The 23,346-nt window shown below is 36.2% G+C and overlaps 1 protein-coding gene across 1 annotated transcript; it reads left to right on the top strand.

Annotated features, from left to right (window-relative positions):
- The first annotated feature begins 4,646 nt into the window (after positions 1 to 4,646).
- Positions 4,647 to 15,721, top strand: SLC35E3 (solute carrier family 35 member E3). The gene is made up of 5 exons (XM_074269688.1): positions 4,647 to 5,296; positions 5,920 to 6,030; positions 8,770 to 8,928; positions 11,918 to 12,000; positions 15,386 to 15,721. The coding sequence occupies exons 1-5, from the start codon at positions 4,895 to 4,897 to the stop codon at positions 15,570 to 15,572; spliced, it is 942 nt and encodes a 313-aa protein (XP_074125789.1). The 5' UTR covers positions 4,647 to 4,894; the 3' UTR covers positions 15,573 to 15,721.
- The last annotated feature ends 7,625 nt before the right edge of the window (positions 15,722 to 23,346 follow it).

The following is a 23,346-nucleotide window of genomic DNA, read 5'->3' as shown; positions in this document are numbered from 1 at the left end:
AACAGTTAGTCCAAAGCTTTTATAAAGTGCTTGCTCTGTGTCAATAACTTTCTCTCTAAAAATGCAAAGAGAGAAAAATAAATCAGCAAATAAAAAGAAAACTAATTTTAAAAATACAAAAATTGCTGAGTGAAACGAGCAGAACTAGGGGATCATTATACACTTCAACAATGATACTGTATGAGGATGTATTCTGATGGAAGTGGATATCTTCAACATAGAGAAGAGCTAATCCAATTCCAATTGATCAATGATGGACAGAATCAGCTACACCCAGAAAAGGAACACTGGGAAATGTGTGTAAACTGTGAGCATTTTTGTTTTTCTCCCCAGATTATTTTTACCTTCCGAATCCAATCCTTCCTTTGCAACAACAACAACAACAAAAATTCGGTTCTGCACATATATATTGTAATTAGGATATACTATAACATATTTAATATGTATGGGCATGCCTGCCATTTAGGGGAGGGGGTGGAGGGAAGGAGGGGAAAAATTTGGAACAGAAGGGAGTACAAGGGATAATGTAAAAAATTACCTATGCATATGTACTGTCAAAAAAAAAAATGTTATAATTATAAAATTAATTAAAAAAAAAAAAGAAACTTACAAAGAAGTAAAGAAAAGATGGACGGCTCCAAACACAATATTTAGCATTTATCATAAAGGCTTTATTGAAATGAAAATTTATTGCTTTATACTTTGAATCAGGAAAAATCTGTATAGGTAGCAGAGAGCTGGAGATTACAAGAGAGAGATGCAGAACAAGTGCATTCCAGGCATGGAAGACCATTGGTGGAATGACTCTGACATGGAGATGGAGTGTCATGTATTAGAAACAGCTAGAAAGTCAATTTTATTGGAGCAGAGAGTAGAAATAAAGTTAAATGAAATTAAAATGGAATGAAGAGTAGGAAAGGAGTAAAAGACTTTAAAAGAAAAGCTGAGTATTTGTTTTATCCTAGAGTCAATAATGAATCTGAAGATTTTTGAGCAGGGGGGTGATATGGTTAGGACTGTGTTTTAGAATTATTAATTTAGTAGTTTAATAAAAGGATAAATTGGAAAATGGAAAAAAATAAAAATACAAAAATTAAAATATTAAAAAAATTGTCTTGACATATAATTAGAAAAAATAAAATACTGTTTAGAAAAAATAAAATAAAATGATGGGTTGGGCTAGATGATCCTGGATGTTCTTTCTACCTCTAATAATCTATGAAAAATTCTCTATGAAGGGATGATAGGAAATATAGATATGGAACTATTAAATACTAATACAAAACAGTATGTGATTAAATGCTGAGTAACAGGCAGGAAACAGAAGACAGCAGATCAATTGAGAGTTGATAGTAGTTGTTACAATTTCAGTGTATTTACACCTCAGAAACTGGCAAAGGCTATACATCAGGATTATTTTGTTGTTTTAAATGCCTAGACTTAACTAACAGAGAAAATGCTTATGCAGACAAAACTTTTTAAATGTTATGGGTATTTTTTTTGTTTCCAGAGAAATGATAGTTCAACATTTATCAAAATGTTATCAAAAACCGCTGAGGTGGTTAGAGAAGGACCCCTGAAGAAAGTAATACTATGTGCTGGACCTTGGAGGAGGATAAGTTTTGGACTGGTAGATGAAATAGGGAAGGAATTTTTAGACAAGGAAGGAGTCTTGGAGACAGTAATAAGCCCGGTGTTTTAAGAGGAAGAAGAAAAAAGTCTTCCGACTATAATAAAAGATATAGCAGATAATGGGAGATTATGAAAAAGGGAGAATTCCATTCCATCCAACAGACTTAATTTACTATATAACATTCTGGGCAGGCATTATAAAACACAGACTTAAGATATAGGTAATTGCAGAGCTAAACAGTGAGAAGTCTTTTATTTTATTTTATTTTAATTTTTTAATCTTTTTTATATCTTTTTATTTACAAGATATATGCATGGGTAATTTTACAGCACTGACAATTGCCAAACTTTTTGTTCCAATTTTTCCCCTCCTTCCCCTCCCCCCTCCCCCAGATGGCAGGTTGACCAATACATGTTAAGTATGTTAAAGTATAAATTAAATACAATATATGTATACATGTCCAAACAGTCATTTTGCTGCACAAGAAGAATCAGACTTTGAAATAGTGTGCCCTTAACCTGTGAAGGAAATCAAAAATGCAGGCAGACAAAAATAGAGGGATTGGGAATTCTATGTCGTGATTCACACTCATTTCCTTGAGTTCTTTTGCTGGGTGTAGCTGGTTCAATTCATTACTGTGGTGAAAAGTCTTAAATACAAAACTGAGAATAAATTTTCATGTTTCATGTCTGTAGGAGGCAGAATGGTGTAAAGAGCCTCAGAGTGCCACTGTGAGATCGTGGGTGTGTGAGATGCAAAGATCCTAACTGAAACTGACTGCTCAAAAGCATGGTACAAAACAGAAAGTTTCTTTATTTCAATTCTCTGGAGAAGCGGGGCACTCCCTTCACCAGCATGTCTGGAGCAGGGAAAACCAATTTTACAGAAGTAATGATAGTTATATAGTCAAGGTTTACAGAAACACTATTTGCCCACTCATCTTATGTTAATCCTTTTTAAATTATTGAGCAACTCCATCTTTTTTATTTTTCTTTGGAATACTGGTTTCAAAATGTTAACAAAAAGGGGTCTGGGATCTGTTTTGCTTCAAAGGTTAATAATTAAACCAGAGGGGTTAAAGGCTGGTCTATTTTACTTTAGTAAATAGTCAATTAACAGATAGAGATTGCCAGTTTGGAGACTTCTTGGATATTTCTGGGCTATTAAACAACTAGTCAGATTTTTGTTCTTCTTTAAGTAGTTGAACAAGGGTCTAAATGCTGGAAGAGTAAATCTTTGCTCTTCTCCCAGAGCCTTAATTATTAAACAGACCCTTGGTGTTGAGTCTTGACTTACCCAAGGTTATTATTCTGAGAAGTCCTGTTTCCCTTCCCACTCATGGGGGAGGTAGGAGATCACTATTGGGTTGAACAGATTGGCTTTGGCCTTTGCCTTGTACCCTATCTTGTGGAAAACTTGCCCAGCAACAACAGAAACTTTTCCTAGTTACAAAGGCTGTTTTTGGGACTGGGGCAAACATGCCCCAGGTCTTTGAAACCTCCTGGACCTGGCTGGATGGGCAACCACATCCTGTTTTTCTGTTCCTTGTAGTTAACTGCCCATGTAAGAACTAACAGCCCCTGAAACCTGGCCCAGAAATGTGTATGAATGTGAGACCCTAAGTCTAGCTTGCTGCTAATCTCTTTAAGGATAAACCCACCTTGCTCCTTGCAATAAAATCTGACTTGCTCCCTGAAATCCTTCTCCCCTCCCCTTCCCGCAGGGCTGACTGAGCCTGACATATCAGGGTGATGTTAGCCAGGTCATTCCCCTCTCTTGGCTTATTTCCTCATCTAGAAAATGACTAGATGGTTTTTACAATTCCTTCCAGCTCCTTTATTCCAATTTTTCCTACACCTTGGCAAGAAAGCACACCCATTGAGAAGCAGTGTGATCATGGAAAATGGGGTGTATTCAGACTCAGAGGAAATGAGTCAAATTCTGCCCCTGCGATACCGGAGAAATCCCTTCCTCACTTGGGTGTCCTTATCCAGCCTCCGAAGTCCTTGCCAGCTCCGAACCCATCTGGTCCTCACTTGACATTGCTCATTGGCTCTGACCCTGGATCACTCCAGACTCGGAGGCGGATGATGAAATCCGAATCCAAATCAGTTTCCAATCCAGTCCTCTTCATTCAGTCCGCCCTCCGCACAGCTGCCAAAATGGCATCCCCACAGTGCTCATCTGAGCCTACTCAATAAACTCCAGTGGTTCCCTATGAAGCTCTGGGATCAAATAAAAGCTCTGCTCTTCGGCGTTTGCTGCTTTTTGCAAACTGGCTCCATCCTGCCTTTCTTACTGCACAAGCTCGCTTTCTGGGCCTCCCTCACATGGTGCCCCGTCTCCCAGATCTCTCGGGCCTAGAAGGTTCTCCTGACTTTAGCTTTGGAATCCCAGCTTCTGCTTGAGACCCTTCCACTCCCCTTTGCCAGACCTTTCTTCCGGCCAAGGATAACTGTTTGCAGATACGTGCATGTGCCCTTCCCCACTTTATAATACAAGCTCCTCGCGGCAGGGACAGCTTTGCTTCTGTATCCCGGCATCTGGCCCCGTGCCGGTCATGTAGTAAGTGCTGCCGAACGCTTGTTTGGCGAAGAAAGTGACCTATGGAAGCTGAAACTAGGCAGCGCGACCGTGGGCACACAACAGGCGCCCGAGGAGTTCTGGTATTGTCGCGACCCCCTAAGGCCCTTTCTCCGAGGAGGGGCTTTTAATTCTTAAGTACCGCGCACAGGTAATAGTTAGAAGGGAGCCCACTGATCCTGAAGTGCAGTTCTCGGAACGCCCCGTTAAGAGCCTGTGCTGCCAATAACAAGGACGGCTTCAGGCTCCCGGCCCGGGCCGCGATCCCCTCCCCGGACACGGCGGTCACGCCACGGCGCTTTCCGTCCCGGTAGAAGGCTCGGCGTGCACTTTAGCAAGCGGAAGCGACGGCGCCCGAGTCACGTGGCGGCAGGATCGGGAACGTGGCAGAGGGCGGGCCAGAGAGCGAGCGCGCCGCGTCCGGGGCGCTGCCGAATGGGTGGCCGCGGCGGCGGCGGCGGCGGCGGCGGCGGGATGAGCGCGCTGCGGCGCTTTGCTGGGGTCGCGGCCAGTGCCTGCCTGTCCCGGGTTGCACGCGGAGGCGTTGGGTGGTGAGGACAGCGGCTGAGAGGGGAGGAGCGGCGGCGGCGGCGGCGGCGGCGGCAGCGGCAGCAGGAAGAAAGCGGTCGGAAGGTGGCAGGAGCGGCGACTGTAGCTGTTGTCCTTGGTCAGGGAATCATGGCATCTCTGGTCCACACTGTGCAGGAGAATGGGCGCATAGCTGCCGGGCTCCTGCTCAACCTGCTGGTCTCCATCTGCATCGTTTTTCTTAACAAATGGATCTATGTGCACTACGGCTTCCCCAACATGAGTCTGACCCTGGTGCACTTCGTGGTGACCGGGCTGGGCTTGTACATCTGTCAGAAACTGGACATTTTTGCCCCTAAGAGTCTGCAGCCCTCCAAGCTGCTGCTCCTGGCCCTCAGCTTCTGTGGCTTTGTGGTCTTCACCAACCTCTCTCTCCAAAACAACACGATAGGCACCTATCAGTTGGCCAAGGCCATGACCACCCCTGTGATCATAGTCATCCAGACTCTGTTCTACAAGAAAACCTTCTCCGCCAAAATACAGCTCACTCTGGTGAGTAGCTCCAGCTGCAGCTCCTGGTGGCTGGAGTGGCTCTCCCAGCTGCAACTTCCTCTATTATCTCCCTTTGAAAACTGGCTCCCTTGGGAACTGAGAAATCCATGTTTTGACCTTGTGGCAGTATATTCGTCGTTATTTTGCTAAAACCCCCGAGTGAGTAGCAGGGGTTGGAGCTGTTCATTGGCTAGCTGGAGGGAAGAGCTTTTGATAAAGGGAGACACATGCTCTACAACAATCAGTTTGTGTAATTATGCATTTGACTGTATAATAACCTGTTTTCATGATGACATGTCACTAGGGTCCCTGGACCTTGGAACCCAAGGAGACTGAACAGAATATCATGGATTTTTGAGAATTTACCAAAAAAAAAAAAAAAAAAAAAAATTATAGTGGCTACTCTCCTATGTTTAAAAAACAGTTTTCAGGAAAGTCTTATCTTTCCATTTAAAAAAAAAAATATGATCAATAGGGCCATTTTTTAAAAACCCGAATTATTGAGAGGGACTAAATTTTCTTTGTAAAAGCATTAATATACATGCATTTAAAATCTCATGACGAACTAAATTTGGATCTCTTTGATTTTTGTCTAATTAATATTTACATCTTTTTCTTTGCAGATACCCATAACTTTAGGTGTCATCCTAAATTCTTATTACGATGTGAAGTTTAATTTTCTTGGAATGGTGTTTGCTGCCCTTGGGGTGGTAGTTACATCTCTTTATCAAGTGGTTGGTAATTTTTTTTTCTTTTGTAACTCCTTAGCAGATTTTAATTTTTGAAGCTATTAACTCCAAGGATAGGACACAGACTATTGGAAAGAAAATCTAATTTTAAATTTTGTTGGATACAAAGTGAAAAACAGAAAGAAGCAATAAAACATGGGTGAGAAGATTCTATAGTTAGAAATGCTGGTTCAACTCAACATTATTATATGGGAGCATCCTTTAGTATATATTGTGAATTATAAAGAAATTTCAAATTAGTAGTCACATTCCCAAATCATGTTGCTTTTACAACTATAGACTGACTTCATTTTCTAATAATTTAGGTAACAGTAATAAAAATTCTATAAGTAAAAATTTTACTTTTTATCTGCATGATACACTATATAGTAATGATAGTGATTTTTATTATTGTTATTATTAAAGATAATAAATATTGCCACTTGATACGTTTTGGGCGAGAGTGTCCTGCAAAATAGAAATCTCTTTTTACTAAAATCTCTGGCAGTGAAATTTCTGAGTGTATTGGCCTAAGGAATCAGATTCAATATATGTAATATTTAAAGTTTCAAACGTGACTTCCCATAAAGACTTACAAATTTAAAATGAACACATTACCAGTTTTGTGAGAGAGAGGCAGCATTTAGTAGTAGATAGTGAGCCATCTTCACAGGTAGAATAGGTGGACCCAAGTCCCTTCTCTGACAGTTTTTGCTGTGATTTTGGGTAAGTCATTTAACTTCTTAGTGCTCTAGGCAATTCTAAAATTACAGGGCAGAAAAGATATAGACCAGCATGGTATAGGTAGTTTTGTTGGTTTTTACCAGTGAATTCTTCCATCTAGCCCTCAACCTATCATTTTGTATGGTTAAAAGTGAAGTAATGGACTTTTTTAATGATCATAGTTTCTGAGGCATTGCTTAATATTGTGTAACACCCATGTCACTATAAGTCTGGTGCATTTTAAAAATAAGGGACAAGCATAGTAGACAGCACAATTCAAACTTCTTTGTATTAATCAGTCATCATGCTTTTACTAAGTAGCTCCTGTGTACTTTACACATAACATCAGTTATACACCAATGTCATTTACTAAAGAGAATGGTTGGAAATGCTTAGTTTTGTCATTTAAAACCAGTAATATTTTGAAGATACTTGAGGGATGCTAAGACATTGTATTCTTTTAGTGAAGTGAATTAAATTAGGAATGTAATTCTAAAAATTAATTAATTAAAAAATTAAATGTTTCCCAGTATCTGTTAAAAACATTGAAATTTATTTATTATTGTATTCATTGTATTACAGTAGAAAATGCAATCCTGCTTTCAAGTCATTCTCATAATGGTCATTCTGTTTATGTAACTCAAAGTTGCAGTGGGTTACAATTAAATTCTATAAAAGGTCATTTGTACAGGGAATCCTTCTTATCAAAGAGCCAGGAGCCAAAACACTGGTTAGGAGATTTGAGATGAGATTGAAAAAGGGCTAATCCTTGAGCAGTTTACTGGGGAAAAGGTAACACCTCTCAGTAAAGTGCTTTTATTCATAGAATAGTATGATCCTGCAAAATTTACTGTTAATCAGATCATACAGTCTTCTTGAATCCCACTGTGATTTGTAAAATGTGTTCCCACATGTCCTACAATGACAATAAAAGGAGGGTAGAATGGGAGATTTGGGGATCAGTGGGGAACTGCACAAAGAGGGAGTTGACATGCAAGCTACAGATGGTGTGGTGCCTGGGGAAAGGAGTAGGAGCTTGCTATCAGTCCTTTATAGTATATTGTTCATTAGTTAAGATCTTTTGAAATCATATATCAGATTTGTTTCCTAATTTCCTGTTTCTCATATTCTGTTTTTCTGCACAAAAACAATTTCTGGGGGGGGGGGGGAATACATCTCAATATAAAAATTAACTGGGGCATCCCAAGAATTTGCCAGATTTTACTGTAGTCATTAAACATTAAAACTTGATGGGTGATCATATTATTTAAACAATTATGACAGATTGTCTTCTGATGCCTCATTGTGGCATAAAGGTGGCTGACTTCTCTAGAGTCAGTACCAGTGATACACAAACTCTGGCTGGGCATGCAGTTGAATAAGCTTTGTATATGTGATAGCAAGATGGGTCAGTGGAGAATGCTCTGGACTTAGAGCCAGGAAGACCTTAGTTTAAAGCCTGCCTCAGATACTTATTGGATTTGTGACCTCAAATGACTAATTTATCATCTGATGTCTTAACTGAAAGGACAGAGGCAGTAGCAGTTAATCAAATCATTGAGAAATCCATCATTGCCTCCACTGGAAGATATGAGAAATTAATTTGTTGTCAGACTCTCTGTAGCCTCATCTCCTCTCTTATGCCATTTTAAAAAAAGGAGTTATAGCTCAGCTATCTTCTCAGCATCTCTTTCAATGAACTCCAATGATCATTGATCCCATTATTGTCTTTTCTTTTTCTTTTGGCAGATGAGCTGAACTAACTTTTGAATCAGAAGCATATTTTTTAAAAAAAACCATAATTTTCTTTATTCTTTACCAAATAAAATAATTGGCTAAGTCTTGGATGGATTCCTTCCTCCAAAAGGCTAAATGTCTTTTCACATATTTTATGTATCTTCCTTGTTTTGCAAGGTAGCTAAGTATAATGCTAGCCAGCTTCCATCTTTGTAGCCCATTTTGCACTGTTGAATAATGATGTCTTATTTCTATATTAAATTATTTTATTTGTTAATTTTTTAGTGGGTAGGAGCCAAACAACATGAGCTGCAGGTGAACTCCATGCAGTTGCTATACTATCAAGCACCAATGTCCTCTGCCATGTTATTAATGGCCGTGCCCTTCTTTGAACCTGTATTTGGGAAAGGAGGAATCTTTGGCCCCTGGTCATTTTCTGCCTTGGTAAGTTATTTTTGAGAAGTGTTCTTTTTCTTAAGCAGTTTAATCCTACTTCTATTGATTATTTATGGCATCCTTAATCTCCTGAAAAAGTAACAGTAAAATAGATAAGATTTCTCAGTAGTCAAAATGGTCATCCTGGAATTTGTGTAGCCAGACTCCATGAATGAGGCCTTTGAGGCCTCATTCAGAGTCATCTTGCTCTTGTTTAGCAGATGGTTCAATAATGCTAGATTTTCCAGTGTCCAAAGGAGTTAAAATAGCTAGTTATAGGGAAAGGGAGACTTAGTGCTGTTACTATCATGCAGCTCAGTAACAAAGTGACTAGAATGCTGGGTTTGAAGTCAGGGAGACCTGAATTTAAGTCCCATCTCAGATATAGCTGTGTGACTCTTGGCACATTATTTTACTACTCTCTCCCTCAGTTTTCTTGTCTCTTCCCAGGATTGTGCAATGATCAAATGAGATAATCTGTGTATAGTGCTTTGCAAACTTTAAAAATACTACAAAGCCCTACAGCTCTTTCATAAAAAAGCATAATAAAATAATTGGTGTTCACAATGATGACCCTGAATTATTAAGGAATTATTTTCAGCAAACTGTCTTTAATATGATTATAGCATATTTCAAATAGCTGCCTATCAAAAAATAGTTAAGGAAAAAAAGCTTAAATGGGGTAATTTTAGTGATCTAGAAACTTCATGATTTCCCTAATGATGCTACATGAATGAGATGTCACCTACAGAAATGGAATAATTGGACTAGGAGAGGCAGAATAAGAAACTGTTTAGGGCAGGAATGGGGAATCTTTTTTTCCAGAGGCCATTTGGATACTTATAATATCATTCACTGACTATGCAAATTACCAACTTATAGAACTCAATCAGTGGGAGGTTGTTTTACCTAGCTTTCAACTCATTGCCTGTGGTTGCCTTAGCAAATGATAAGGCCTGTAGCCTAGATGTTCCTCATCCCTGGTTTAGGGTATAATAAAAATGAGACACCCTGTTAAAGTAATGTCTTTATTAAATGCTACGTTCCAAGCCCTGTGCTAAGTGCTGGGGATATCAACACAAGTAAAAAGAAAGATCATCTTTACCCTTAAGAAAAGGGATATAGAGAACAGAAAAAGAAGAAGGATTGTTGGGCAAAGGGAAAATCTAGTGCATGAAGGACGGCTAGTATAGGCCCACAGGCCCAAATGGGATTCTAGAAAGGGTTCACCAATGGAAAAGGGGGCTGCCATGTAGAAGGAGGCTTTACTTTTAATGTCAGTGTAACTGTGTAGCTTTTTATCATAACGCAACTCTAATGAATCAAGATGGGGATCTGAAGTTTTCCATATTTTTGCTGGGCAGTTTTTGTGGACTCCTAGATACGTTACATTTATTAATACTGCTTTGAATATGATGATGAGGGACAGTAGGGGGTATAGTGGATAGAGCACCAGCCCTGAAGTCAGGAAGACCTGAGTTCAAATCTGGCCTCAGACACTTAAACACTTCCTAGCTGTGTGACCCTGGGCAAGTACTTAACCCCAACTGCCTTAGCAAAAAAAAAAAAAAAAAAAAAAAAAGGAAAGGAAGAAAATGATGATGAAATTAACTGAGTAAACCTATGTGAAACAGAAATGACCAGCATATGTGGTTATGTCTCTTATAACTTAATTTCTCAGTGGTTTAAATCATAGCCAATATTTTCATTCTAGCCTTGTCGTCCCTCTAAACTGAAGAACTTGTCCTTCTAAGATTCCCTTCCATCTATTCTTTATGCATCTTCTATGTACCAAATTGTTTTGATGTTTTTTTCATTAGAATATAAATGCCTTGAGTACTGAAGCTTTTTTGAGTTCATATTCCAAATTAGACACTTAAGAACTGATTGACCCTTGGCACATCACTTTATGACTCTCTGCCTTGGCTTCCTTATCTATAAGATGGGAGCAATAATAACACCATAACAAATTAAATATTTAATAAAAGTCTTTTTTTGTTTTCCTAGTACTTAACACAACATATAGTAAGTACTACTTTACTGACTAGCCTGTAAAATAACCTTTGTATTTTCTTATTTTTGTGCTTTTTCTCAATTTCCTTGCCAAGAATTCCTTTTGCCTTCTTTTTGCTTATCTAAATTTTATCCATTCTTCAAATATCAGGTCAAAATCTCTTTCAAAAAAGCTTTTCCCTATCTACCTAAGCCTGAAGTGACCCCTCCCCACTGTGAACTCTTAGAGCATTTACTGTTTATGTTGTTTACTTAGCTGTTATGTGCTACTGCTACTCTGTAACAGGTCTTTTGTCACTTTATTATTTAAAACATTTTAATTTTTAAAAGTTACAGCTCTCCAACTAGATGGTAACTTTCTTGAGGACAGGAATTATGTCATATTATTTTTGTTTCCCATGTAACTTTATATGGTTTAATTGATACACAAATGGACACTTGTTGATTTGATTTAAATAGATATTTCAATATTTTGATTTTAATTTCATAAGTAAAGTTGGGTTTCCATAGATGAGAATAATTTCTACTAAAATATTTCCACTCTATTGCTTCAAAAAGGCTGGAGCTGAAGTTCTCCCGGGTCCTTTCAAGTTGGAAAGGCTCAATAAATAGGCTACTATAATACAATGCAAGGATTGCTTAACTAAGTCAGAATAGACAAGGGAATGGGTTTGTGAGGATCATCACCAAAAAGTTGGCCACAGCACTTTTAAAAAACGTTTTCCAAGATATGTTGGGGATGTGATCTTGGCTGTTGGAGTGGAATCTATAAGGGAAATCACAAATCTTTTAGAGTATTTGAGTATATTATAATAGATGCTGTTCAGTTTTCCTTTTTATACTCTAGAATGAGCACTCAACTCTGTCTCAACTGAACTCAATTTCTTTTTTGTTATATTTGAAAGTAATCAAAAAGATGAGTCAAACATGCTTGCAATAGCTTTATGACTGTACTATAATAATGACTTTCTCTTTGTTTTCCTAGCTTATGGTTCTGCTATCTGGGATAATAGCCTTTATGGTAAATTTATCCATATACTGGATCATTGGAAATACTTCACCAGTCACGTATCCTTTTTAATAATGATAGTAACAATTTTTAAAGTTTGTATGATATGTTAGGATTTTTACAAATATGTTTCACATTTATTATCTTATTTGCTCCTCATTATAATACTTTAAACTAGGAAAAGTAGGAATAGTAGTCTTTATAGGTGGAGAAACTGAGTTATTAAGAGGTTAAGCAGTATAAGGTCACATAGAAAGCTGTTTCTGTTGATGGAATTCCTGATTCATAGTAATAGAATAAATATGATCATAATTATAATAATAAATATAAAATATAATAATTACCATAACAACTAGCATCTGTTATACCTCTTTAAGGCATCTGAGCTTCACAACAACCTTTTGAAGTTGGGACTATTATGATTCCTATTTTATAGATGAAGAAACTGAGGTGGTAAAAGTTAAGCGACTTGTCTAGAGTCACCCAGATAATAAGGATCTGAGGTAGAATTTAAATTCTGGTTTTCCTGAGTTCTAGTCTAGCTATTTATCTATTCCATGGCATAGCTGCTCTAGAGAGATTTCCAACTACACATTTATAGATATTTTTATGTTTTCATTTGAAGAGTCAGTAGATTTAGGTAATTTTTTAAAAAGTCTGCTCAGAAAAATGGGCCAATAACTGTTATCAATTATGTTGTGAATGATTACCAAAAAATGCTACTTGTTATTTCATATTTTTCAACTGGTTCAATCACCTTAAATAGTATACCATTTTTTCCAATATAAGCATAATAATAGATTTAAGTAGAATTCTGAATTTTCCACACTAAAGAATAAGGTATGGCCAAGCCAAGAAAGTAGCTACCCCCTTCCTTAGCCTCTAAACTACTTCTCTTTCAATTTGGGATGAGTTTTTATATGAGCATGACTGTTTTCATTTCAAACTAAATAATGAAATCATAGCATATTGGGGAAATATCTGGGAAACCATCCAGGTTTCTTCATCTTTGCTCTCCTTACTAGACCTCACACCTTCCTAGAAGAGACAGCCTAATGTCTCAGTGATTCACAGTATAAACTTAAGCCAAGCTACTGACCATTCCCTGGGTTAAGGAAGGAATTTGATAATTTGTTGTCAAATTTTTTTTCTCATACAAATTAAATAAGTGGTTGGAACAGCCCTTACACCTTTTATGGCTCAGTATTGAGCTTAGTTCTTTACATAGAAGAAAGTGCATAATAAATATTTGTTGAATAGTAAAAATGATCATAGCTAACATTTATATTATATTGCTTTTTAAAGTTTGCAATCCTCTCTGCATACATCAGATCGTTGATTCTTAAACCCTGAATGTTTGAGGTAGAATTAAAATTCAAATCTTCCTGATCCAAGTCTAGTGCTCTTTCCATTCAGTGGCCTACTTTTAAAATTAAGAAAAGTTTATGAGTTTTGGAGCTCCTAAGTGTTGGGTTGTCTGTTGGTGAATCTGAATAAGTACAGTGCTACTGTTTAGTTGCTTACACATACATGAAAAAAATAGATAGGGCACCACAATCTACCAGAGTTGGTGATCTCTTGGTTATAGCTAATAAATGTGAATTATGGCTTTTCTGGTCCTGACAAATTCTACATTGGTGTTGTTAGCAGCTGGCAGACAAAGGGAGCAGTAAATATGTTTGCATGTCTTACATCTACCTTAAGAAGAAGCAAATTCAATATATTCAAGACAGAACTGTTCTTTCCCCCCATACCTAGATACCTTTTGTCAAGGGCATCACTTTTTTCTAGTTATAAAAGTTGGCAATCCTAAGAATCATCCTCAACTCACAATCAGTTATCAAGGTTTAATAATTCTATTTCCAAAATATCTCTCACATCTATTCCTTCCCTGGCCACCTTGTTCATAGCTCTCATTATATCTTATGTGGCCTGATATAGTAGTTTCCTAATTTATCTTTCTGCCTCCAGTTCCCTCCCTCTTCAATCCATCTTCCACATAGTTGCCAAATTCATATTCCTGAAGTATGTTCAAGAAATCTTATTGGTTTCTTTTTGCCTTAAGGATAAAATACTCCAAATTCTTCTGTTAGTCTTTTGAAGTTCTTCAGAATGTGGCCCCAGCCTACTCAGCACATATTACTCCTTCACACACTCCACATTCTATCTCAGAGGTGGTTTGTTTTTTTTTCCATTTTATCTTTCTTCAAATAACAGAACTTTATATTTTGTCCTTCCTGTCTCCTCATACATTGTCGGAGAGGAAAAAATCCTTATAATCAGTACATATAGTCAAGCAGAACTACTTCCTGGAATAGCTATATCCAATAAAATATTTCATTCTGCATCCTGTGTCACATCTCTTGGTCAAGAGGTGGATGGTGTGTTTTATCATGGGTCCTCTAGCAGAGTGGTTGCTTATTGCATTGATAAGAATTCTTAATTCTTCCAAAGTCTTTATGATGTTATTGAATAAATTGTTTTCACTCTGCATCAGTTCACACAAGTCTTTTCAGGTTTCTCTGAAACTGTCTCCTTCATGATTTCTTAGAGCACAAACAGTATTCCATTACATTTAGATACCATAATAGCCATTACCAATTTAATGGGCGTCCCCTTGGTTTCTAGTACCTTGGCACCACCAAAAGAGTTACTATAAATATTCTTGTTTGTGTTGGACCTTTTCCTATTGCTTTGAGAGCCCAAAAATTTTAAAAACTTTTTATGTCATGGGACTCATTTTGGCAGTATGATGAAATCTATGGACCCTTTCTTAAAATGTTTTTAAATAAAATGTATAGTTACAAAAAAAACTAATTATATCAAATAAAGATACAATTGTTTCCCATTCAAGTTCACAGACCCCCTGGAATAAGCCAGCCTGCCTTACAGGCTTCTCATTCAGGACATTCTGTTTTGAATCTCCATATCTTTGCAGATACTATCTATTCCCTGTGTCTGGAATCCATTCCCTCATTTTTCTAATTTCCTTCAAAGCTTAGATCAAACACCACATCTAATTAAAAGATGTCCTGATGTCTTCATTTGGCCTCCCCAGCCTCTTTCCTCACCCCCAAATTGTGTCCGGTTTGTACATTTTGTAGTTACTTCTCTGGGGATGTGTTGTTTGCCCATGGTAGAAAGATACTTGAAGGCACTGCTTTTTTCTTTGTATTTCCAGAATACAGCCCTGCTTGATGGATGCCTAATTAATAATGCTTATTGAATGAATAAATAGCTTGTTAAATCATCAAGAAAAATTCACCTTTAACCTAATGTAGATTGATTATTATTCAGAAGTCCCTAGAGCTACATAAACATTTGGAAATGATGGGCTGTGTAAATTTCAGGAATTGATATATCAATTTGAGGTTGTTTTTTTTTATGAATGAATTTATTTAAATGTGTCAGAAATTTGCATGTCATCCTTAACCAAAACTACAGGTATAACATGTTTGGACACTTCAAATTCTGTATTACTTTATTTGGAGGATATGTTTTATTTAAGGATCCACTGTCAATTAATCAGGGACTTGGCATTTTATGCACATTATTTGGCATTCTCACCTATACTCATTTTAAACTTAGTGAGCAGGAAGGCAACAGGAGCAAATTGGTACAGCGTCCTTAAGGGAGTATTCATAGAGAAAACATAATTGCCTCAGGCAGTTGAAAAATGTTGCCAAATATGCACTGATTTTTTAAATAATAAAATTAATTTCAGAATCACCACAGTAGATTCTACTACCAGAATATAAAAATAAATCATATTTTTACATGTTAAAACTGATTTTGAATATTTAAATAATTGCTTTCTCAAAACAAAGGTGGCCCATGTTAAATTTTAGAAGTCATCTTTTTGATCACAAAAGATGACTTCATCCAAATAAATACAAAAAAATTAAAGTTATAATAGTAAATCTAAAGACAATTTTGCCAGTACCACATATAGTTGTCTTTTGTTTGAACAAACCATTAATGACACAAATCTATTTTCTACAGTATAAGTTTTCATTTAAAATAGCATTATATATTATTGGTAATTTCTCATCAAGTAGCATATATATTATCACTCTGGGCAAAAACTTAAGATCCACAGGATTTGGTTTAATTTCAGGATTCATTTGGAGAAATCAAATTAAGAGTGAAATAGATAAGATGGCTAAGACAAACTTCAGTCCCAAATCAAAATTTTTTGGAAGGTGTGAGGAATAAGTTAATGCAGAGGGAGGTAAGTTGTTAAGATACTGAAGCTTTATCTTGAGTCTTGCTTTGGACCTTTTAAATTGTATACCTGGTTCAGTGAAACAAATGTCCTTTTAGATTCATAGAAAAGTGCCACCCAGGCTCTAAATGAAAATGGGTACAGTGAATAATGGAAATAACTATGATAATGATGATGACTAAAATGATACCAAGCCAAGAGTTTGTAGGGTTTTCCCATTTTCCTTGGCAAGCTAAATATTAAGCATTTCATAACTACAGCTTTTGAAGCAATAGATAAGTATTGAGATATTCTAAGAATGCCCCCTTTTCCTTTGGCATCAGATATCCGAGAGAACTGTGCCTAGTTCACTAGAAGAAAGAATCTAAAGCAGTGAGTTGAGGCAGAAACTGTTCAAAATCTCAGGAATATCTAGAGAGAAATAAGGAAGAAAGATTGGAAAGAGTAATTTGACCTCAAGAAGAATTTATATTGTAATTATTTTCCATGACAGTTTGTGATGGATTTTTTTTTTTTAACTTAAAGACAGAATTTAGAAAGGCCAGTAGAAAGAACAATTGTTGTTATAATAAGGGAGGAAATATTGTGTTGTATACTTAGGATAGTTTATTATGTCAATGCTTGAAATTGGAGTTTAGATAAAGTATTTTTAAGTTATCAAAGTTTACAATGCCTCTTAAGACTTTTAGGGCACTTTGTATAAGGTAGATGAGAGTGATATTAATTGTCTCTCACAATAAAGGGAACTGGATAATTGTTTTGTTATGCATTTCTAAGCATTGTTATCTGTTTACTTTTTTCCAATTTTATGTAAAAACAATTTTTAATATTAATTTTTGAAAATTTTGAATTCCAAATTCTTTCTCTCTCTTCCCCTCTTCCTAAGATAACAATCAATTTGACAGAGGTTCTATGTGTTAAACAGTGTTATTTGTGAGAGGCAGTGTGGCATTATGGATGAAGAGCCTTGCCTTAGAGGCAAAAAACAGGTTTGGATAACCTGTTCCTGCTCCATACTAGCTGGGGGACATAGGCAGATCTCAACCTCTTCGTGTCTAAGGCTCGGGATCTACTTCCAAAGAAGTAAATTGCATACAAGGAGTTCTCTGCACTGATGAAATTTTTTTAAAAATTCTTTGTACATTTTGAGCAGTAGCAGCCGCTTGATAAGACCAAGGGGGCTAACTAAAGTCTGTTCACATTTTGAACTATCTGACCTCTCTTCAAATCTATTTTGATAGCATTTCAGCTGCAAGTTTGTTATTGTGTTTATTTTTGTATTTGTATTTTTTTAAAACATTCTTTGGTTCTTTCCAATTTATAGAGCTATTTAACTGTATTAAGAATTATAAAGCAATTTATACAGATCTATGTTCTGCATAAGTTTGATTTTTAACATATGCCATGTTAAAATAAAGATAAGCTACTGGCAAGGGTTATTAGTACAGTAACAATGAATTGTAAATTCTATACTATATGCATTGATTTGTGCTGTGCACAAACTCTTTATCATAAATAAAAATGGGGGGCATTTTTAGTAGGGTTAAGAAATATGACTGATGCCTAAGCAATGGCAGAAGGGAGGCGGGGTGGGGAGGAACATGCTACCTATAAATATATAAATAATATTAGAAGCATACAATGTAATCTAGAAGAACCACATGATCAGAATGTTTTCTGCACAGAAGATAATCTAAATGGCACAGAGATGGAAAAATGCGCTTGGAAATCCAAGATTGAAAACAAGCCAGAAAGGCAGTATGTTTGAAGACACAGTGGATAAAGCTCTAAACTTAAAAAAATAAGATCTGCTTCCAAATCCTGCCTCAAAAACCAGCTGAATGTGACACTGAGCAAATCACTTAACCTTTCTGAACCTGTTTCTCTATCTGGAAAATGGGGATGAGTTGATGTGAGGATCAGGTAAGATAATATATGTAAAAGGTTCTTCAAATCTTAAAGATTTATACAAATGTGAACTATTTTTGGAAGAAAACAAAATTGGTCTTTTGGTTACTGAAATGATTAAAGCCTTCTTTAGTCACAAAATAAGCAGTTTCTGTTTGATAAGTAAAGCTTGAGGCATTTACTTTAATTTGTATAAATTAAATGATCCTCAAAACCTCTTGCACTTCTAACAGCTTCTGTAATGCTAAAAGGAAATGCACGTATCTATTTCATGATAGTTTGCCTAGGTTACAAATATGTTTGCTATGTTCGAATATAATTCTTGTCTTCCTATTTAAATAGTATTTCAGGGAAAAAAGTATGTTCATCTTTCAAAAAAGTATATGCCTGGTTGACATTCAAATTGTTGTTAAAAGTTGCCAAAGTTTGGTACCTTTATGTCAGCAAATTTGTATCACTTTTTAAAAGTATGGCTTTCCTCATGTACATGTCATGGCCAGCAATACAGCAAAGCAGTTATCAGACCTCTGTTCCAAAGTTAGAGCTGTTTTTATTGATAGCATTATTTTAAACAATGATAATGTTATTTTAACTCTTTGAATAAAAAGAACCTCCTTTTCAAGGAAAAGACTTTTCTTTTTGAGTGTAATTGATTGCTGTGAATAAGTTGAAGCAATGAAAGGACCTGAGTTTTAAAATTGGTATGATCAAGAGCACCATTCCTCCTAGTTATAGGTGGTAAAGTGGATAGAATGTCAGGTATGGAGTAAGGAAAACTTTGAACTCTGAGTTCAAATCTAGCCTCATATACTTAACTATGTAGCTCTGGACAAATCACTTCAGCCTGTTTGCTTCAGTTTCCTCATCTGTAAAATAGAAATAATACTAGCACATACCTCACAGGGCTGTTAAAAGGGTCAAATGAAATATCTGAAATCACTTAGAATAATGCCTGGCACATATTAGATATTTAATACTTATTCAAGTACCTTCTCCCTCTTATCAGCCATAGTTTCCTAAACTTTCATTTGGCTGTAGGAAGGCAAGATATTGAGTTCAAAGGGAATCCTAGCAAGAATAAAAATGTGCTATAGCAGATTCCTCTGGTTAAGGTTCAAGGGGGTCTTCAAAAATGTTGGGGTTCCAGACCAATGTTATAAGATATCTCAAAAAAAATTTGCAGGCTTGGACTCATCAAGTCAAGGAGCAATATTTACTATAATTGTAATGCCAATTACAATTGGCTAAATTCCCAAAGAAATTAGCAAAGATCTTCAGTTGATAAATGGTCAAAAGATATGAACAAATAATTTTAAGTTAATCAAATTAAAGACATTTATAGTCATATGAAAAAATGCTCTAAATCACTATTGATTAGAGAGATGCAAATTAAAACAACTCTGACGTACCACTATGTTCCTCTTAGATTGACTAAAATGAGAGGAAAAAATAATGATAAATGGTGGAGGTAATGTGGGAAAACTGAGACACTAATGCATTGTTGGGGGATTGTGAAATGATCTAACCATTGTGGAGAGTAATTTGGAACTATGCCCAAAGGACTATGAAACTGTGTATACCCCTTTGATCCAGCAGTGTCACTACTGGGTCTGTATCCCCAAGAAATCATAAAAGAGGGAAAATGTTTATAGCAGCTCCTTTTGTGGTGGCAAAGAATTGAAAAATGAATAGATGCCCATCAATTGGAGAATGGCTAAATAAGTTATGGTGTATGGAAGTAATGAAATATTATTGTTTTATAAGAAATGATGAGCAGGCTGATTTTAGAAAGGCCTGGAAAGATTTACATGAACTGATGCTGCACAAAATAAGCAGAACCAGGAAAACATTATACATAGCCACAGCAAGATAGTGTAATGATCAACTATGAAAGACTTGTTCTTTTCAACAGTTCAGTGATCCAAGGCAACCCCAATAAAATTTAGATAGAAAATGCCATTCACATCCAGAAAGAAAACTGTGGAGACTGATTCAACACATACTATGTTCACTTTTTTTTTCTTTTTCTTGTCTTTTTCTCTCTCATGGTTTTCCCTTTTGTTCTGATTTTTCTCTCCCAACATGCTTCATAAGAAAATATGCAAAAAGAAATGAACATATATATATATATATATATATATATATATATATATATATATATATATATATATATATATATATACAAAAGCAAACAAATAAGTTAACAGAGAACCAGAAGCAAGAAAATAAATTTATAGGGAAAAGTTACAAGAAACTAGGTGCTTCATGTCCCTTTTATGCAAATTTTATGGCTTAGAGGTAAAGTTGAGCAGAGGTCTGATGCTTACTTTGTGCCTATAGTTCTCTGGGCAGAACCGGAGTGGGGAATGGTGTGAGATGGAGAGAATCTTCCAAAGGTGTGTTTTTAGGCCTGAAATGTCAAATGTCAATTTTGTTCTGTACCTGTATCAACTTTTAAATACCTCATAATTGTTGCTCATTAGTGTCAGAAACTCTGTTATCATTGACCAGCAATGCTGGTTGTTTTTTGTTTTTTGTTTTTTTTAATTTTTTTTTTTATTCATTTTTCCAAATTATCCCCTCCCTGCCTCCACTCCCTCCCCCCGATGGCAGGTAATCCCATACATTTTACATGTGTTACAATATAACCTAGATACAATATATGTGTGTAAATACCATTTTCTTGTTGCACATTAATTATTAGCTTCCGAAGGTATAAGTAACCTGGGTAGATAGACAGTAGTGATAACAATTTACATTCACTTCCCAATGTTCCTTCTCTGGGTGTAGTTATTTCTGTCCATCATTGATCAACTGGAAGTAAGTTGGATCTTCTTTATGTTGAAGATTTCCACTTCCATCAGAATACATCCTCATACAGTATTGTTGTTGAAGTGTATAATGATCTTCTGGTTCTGCTCATTTCACTCAGCATCAGTTGATGTAAGTCTCTCCAAGCCTCTCTGTATTCCTCCTGCTGGTCATTTCTTACAGAGCAATACTATTCCATAACCTTCATATACCACAATTTACCCAACCATTCTCCAATTGATGGACATCCATTCAACTTCCAGTTTCTAGCTACAACAAAAAGATCTGCCACAAACATTTTGGCACATACAGGTCCCTTTCCACTCTTTAGTATTTCTTTGGGATATAATCCCAATAACAGCAATGCTGGGTCAAAGGGTATGCACAGTTTGACAACTTTTTGGGCATAGTTCCAAATTGTTCTCCAGAATGGCTGGATTCTTTCACAACTCCACCAACAATGTATCAGTGTCCCAGTTTTCCCACATCCCCTCCAACATTCATCATTATTTGTTCCTGTCATCTTAGCCAATCTGACAGGTGTGTAGTGGTATCTCAAAGTTGTCTTAATTTGCATTTCTCTGATCAGTAGTGATTTGGAACACTCTTTCATGTGAGTGGATATAGTTTCAATTTCATCATCTGAGAATTGTCTGTTCATATCCCTTGACCATTTATCAATTGGAGAATGGTTTGGTTTCCTATAAATCAGGGTCAGTTCTCTATATATTTTGGAAATGAGACCTTTGTCAGAACCTTTACTTTTAAAAATATTTTTCCAATTTGTTACTTCCCTTCTAATCTTGTTTGCATTAGTATTGTTTGTACAGAAACTTTTTAGTTTGATGTAATCAAAATCTTCTATTTTGTGATCAATAATGATCTCTAATTCTCCTCTGGTCATAAATTCCTTCCTCCTCCACAGGTCTGAGAGGTAGACTATACTCTGTTCCTCTAATCTATTTATTATCTCACTCTTTATGCCTAAATCATGGACCCATTTTGATCTTATCTTGGTATATGGTGTTGTGTGGATCCATATATAATTTCTGCCATACTAATTTCCAGTTTTCCCAACAGTTTCTTCCGAATAATGAATTTTTGTCCCTAATGTTGGAATCTTTGGGTTTGTCAAAGATTAGATTGCTATATATGTATCCTTTTTTGTCCTTTGTATCTAATCTGTTCCACTGATCTACCATTCTATTTCTTAGCCAGTACCAAATGGTTTTGGTGACTGCTGCTATATAATATAGCTTTAGATCAGGTACACTTAGACCACCTTCCTCTGACTTTTTTTTCATTAGTTCCCTTGCAATTCTTGACCTTTTATTCTTCCATATGAATTTTGTTATTTTTTCTAGGTCATTAAAATAGTTTCTTGGGAGTCTGATTGGTATAGCACTAAACAAATAGATTAGTTTGGGGAGTATTGTCATCTTTATTATATTCGCTCGGCCTATCCAAGAGCACTGAATGTCTTTCCAATTATTTAAATCTGACTTTATTTTTGTGGCAAGTGTTTTGTAATTTTTCTCATATAATTCCTGACTATTCTTTGGCAGATGGATTCCCAAATATTTTATACTCTCAACATTTGTTTGGAATGGAATTTCTCTTTGTATCTCTTGCTGTTGCATTTTGTTGGTGATATATAAGAATGCTGAGGATTTATGTGGATTTATTTTGTATCCTGCCACTTTGCTAAAATTCTGAATTATTTCTAATAGCTTTTTAGTCTTTGGGGTTCTCTAAGTATACCATCATGTCATCTGCAAAGAGTGATAGTTTGATTTCCTCATTTCCTACTCTAATTCCTTGAATCTCTTTCTTGGCTCTTATTGCCGAGGCTAATGCTGGTTGTTTTGTAACAGCCAGCAATATTTGCAGCCTTAGCATCCTGGTAATATAGAGTAACCTGGGCAACATAGCCTGAGGGAAGAAATATATCATTTCTAACTATACCATTCCCAAGGCCAGGTGGTTTTAGGATTATTGTTACATTCTTCCTAAGGGCTGTACCATATCACTCTAAACTATCCTATCTGGATTTCATGTTTTAGTTTTCTATCAAGTTTCTTTAAATTAAAAAAAAAAAAAAAACAGAAAGAGAGGCAGTGTGATCTTTTAGGGGATTTGGATTCAGAAAGATGTGAATTTGGTCCCTCCAAATCCTAGGCAAGTCACAATCTGTCTGTCTCATTTTCTTCATCTATAAAATGAGAGCGAACAGTTACTATTATTATAAAGGGTTGTTGTGAAGATCATATTAAGTGATGTATGGAAAGTTATTTGCAGACCTTAAAACCATATATAAATATGATTTATTCTTATTACTTCATATCTGTAAACATCCTGGGCTCTGATAGGTGATACCTCTGGCTTTCTTTTGCCCAAAACCAGCCTTCATCATATTTCTGGTCCACCAGCTCCAAGCCATGCTGTCTTTTACTTCTTGCTC

This window comes from Sminthopsis crassicaudata, chromosome 5 (assembly GCF_048593235.1).
Source record: "Sminthopsis crassicaudata isolate SCR6 chromosome 5, ASM4859323v1, whole genome shotgun sequence".
Taxonomy (NCBI): domain Eukaryota; kingdom Metazoa; phylum Chordata; class Mammalia; order Dasyuromorphia; family Dasyuridae; genus Sminthopsis; species Sminthopsis crassicaudata.
The sequence above is the reverse complement of the archived record's forward strand: the minus strand, read 5'-3'. Positions and strand labels throughout refer to the sequence as shown.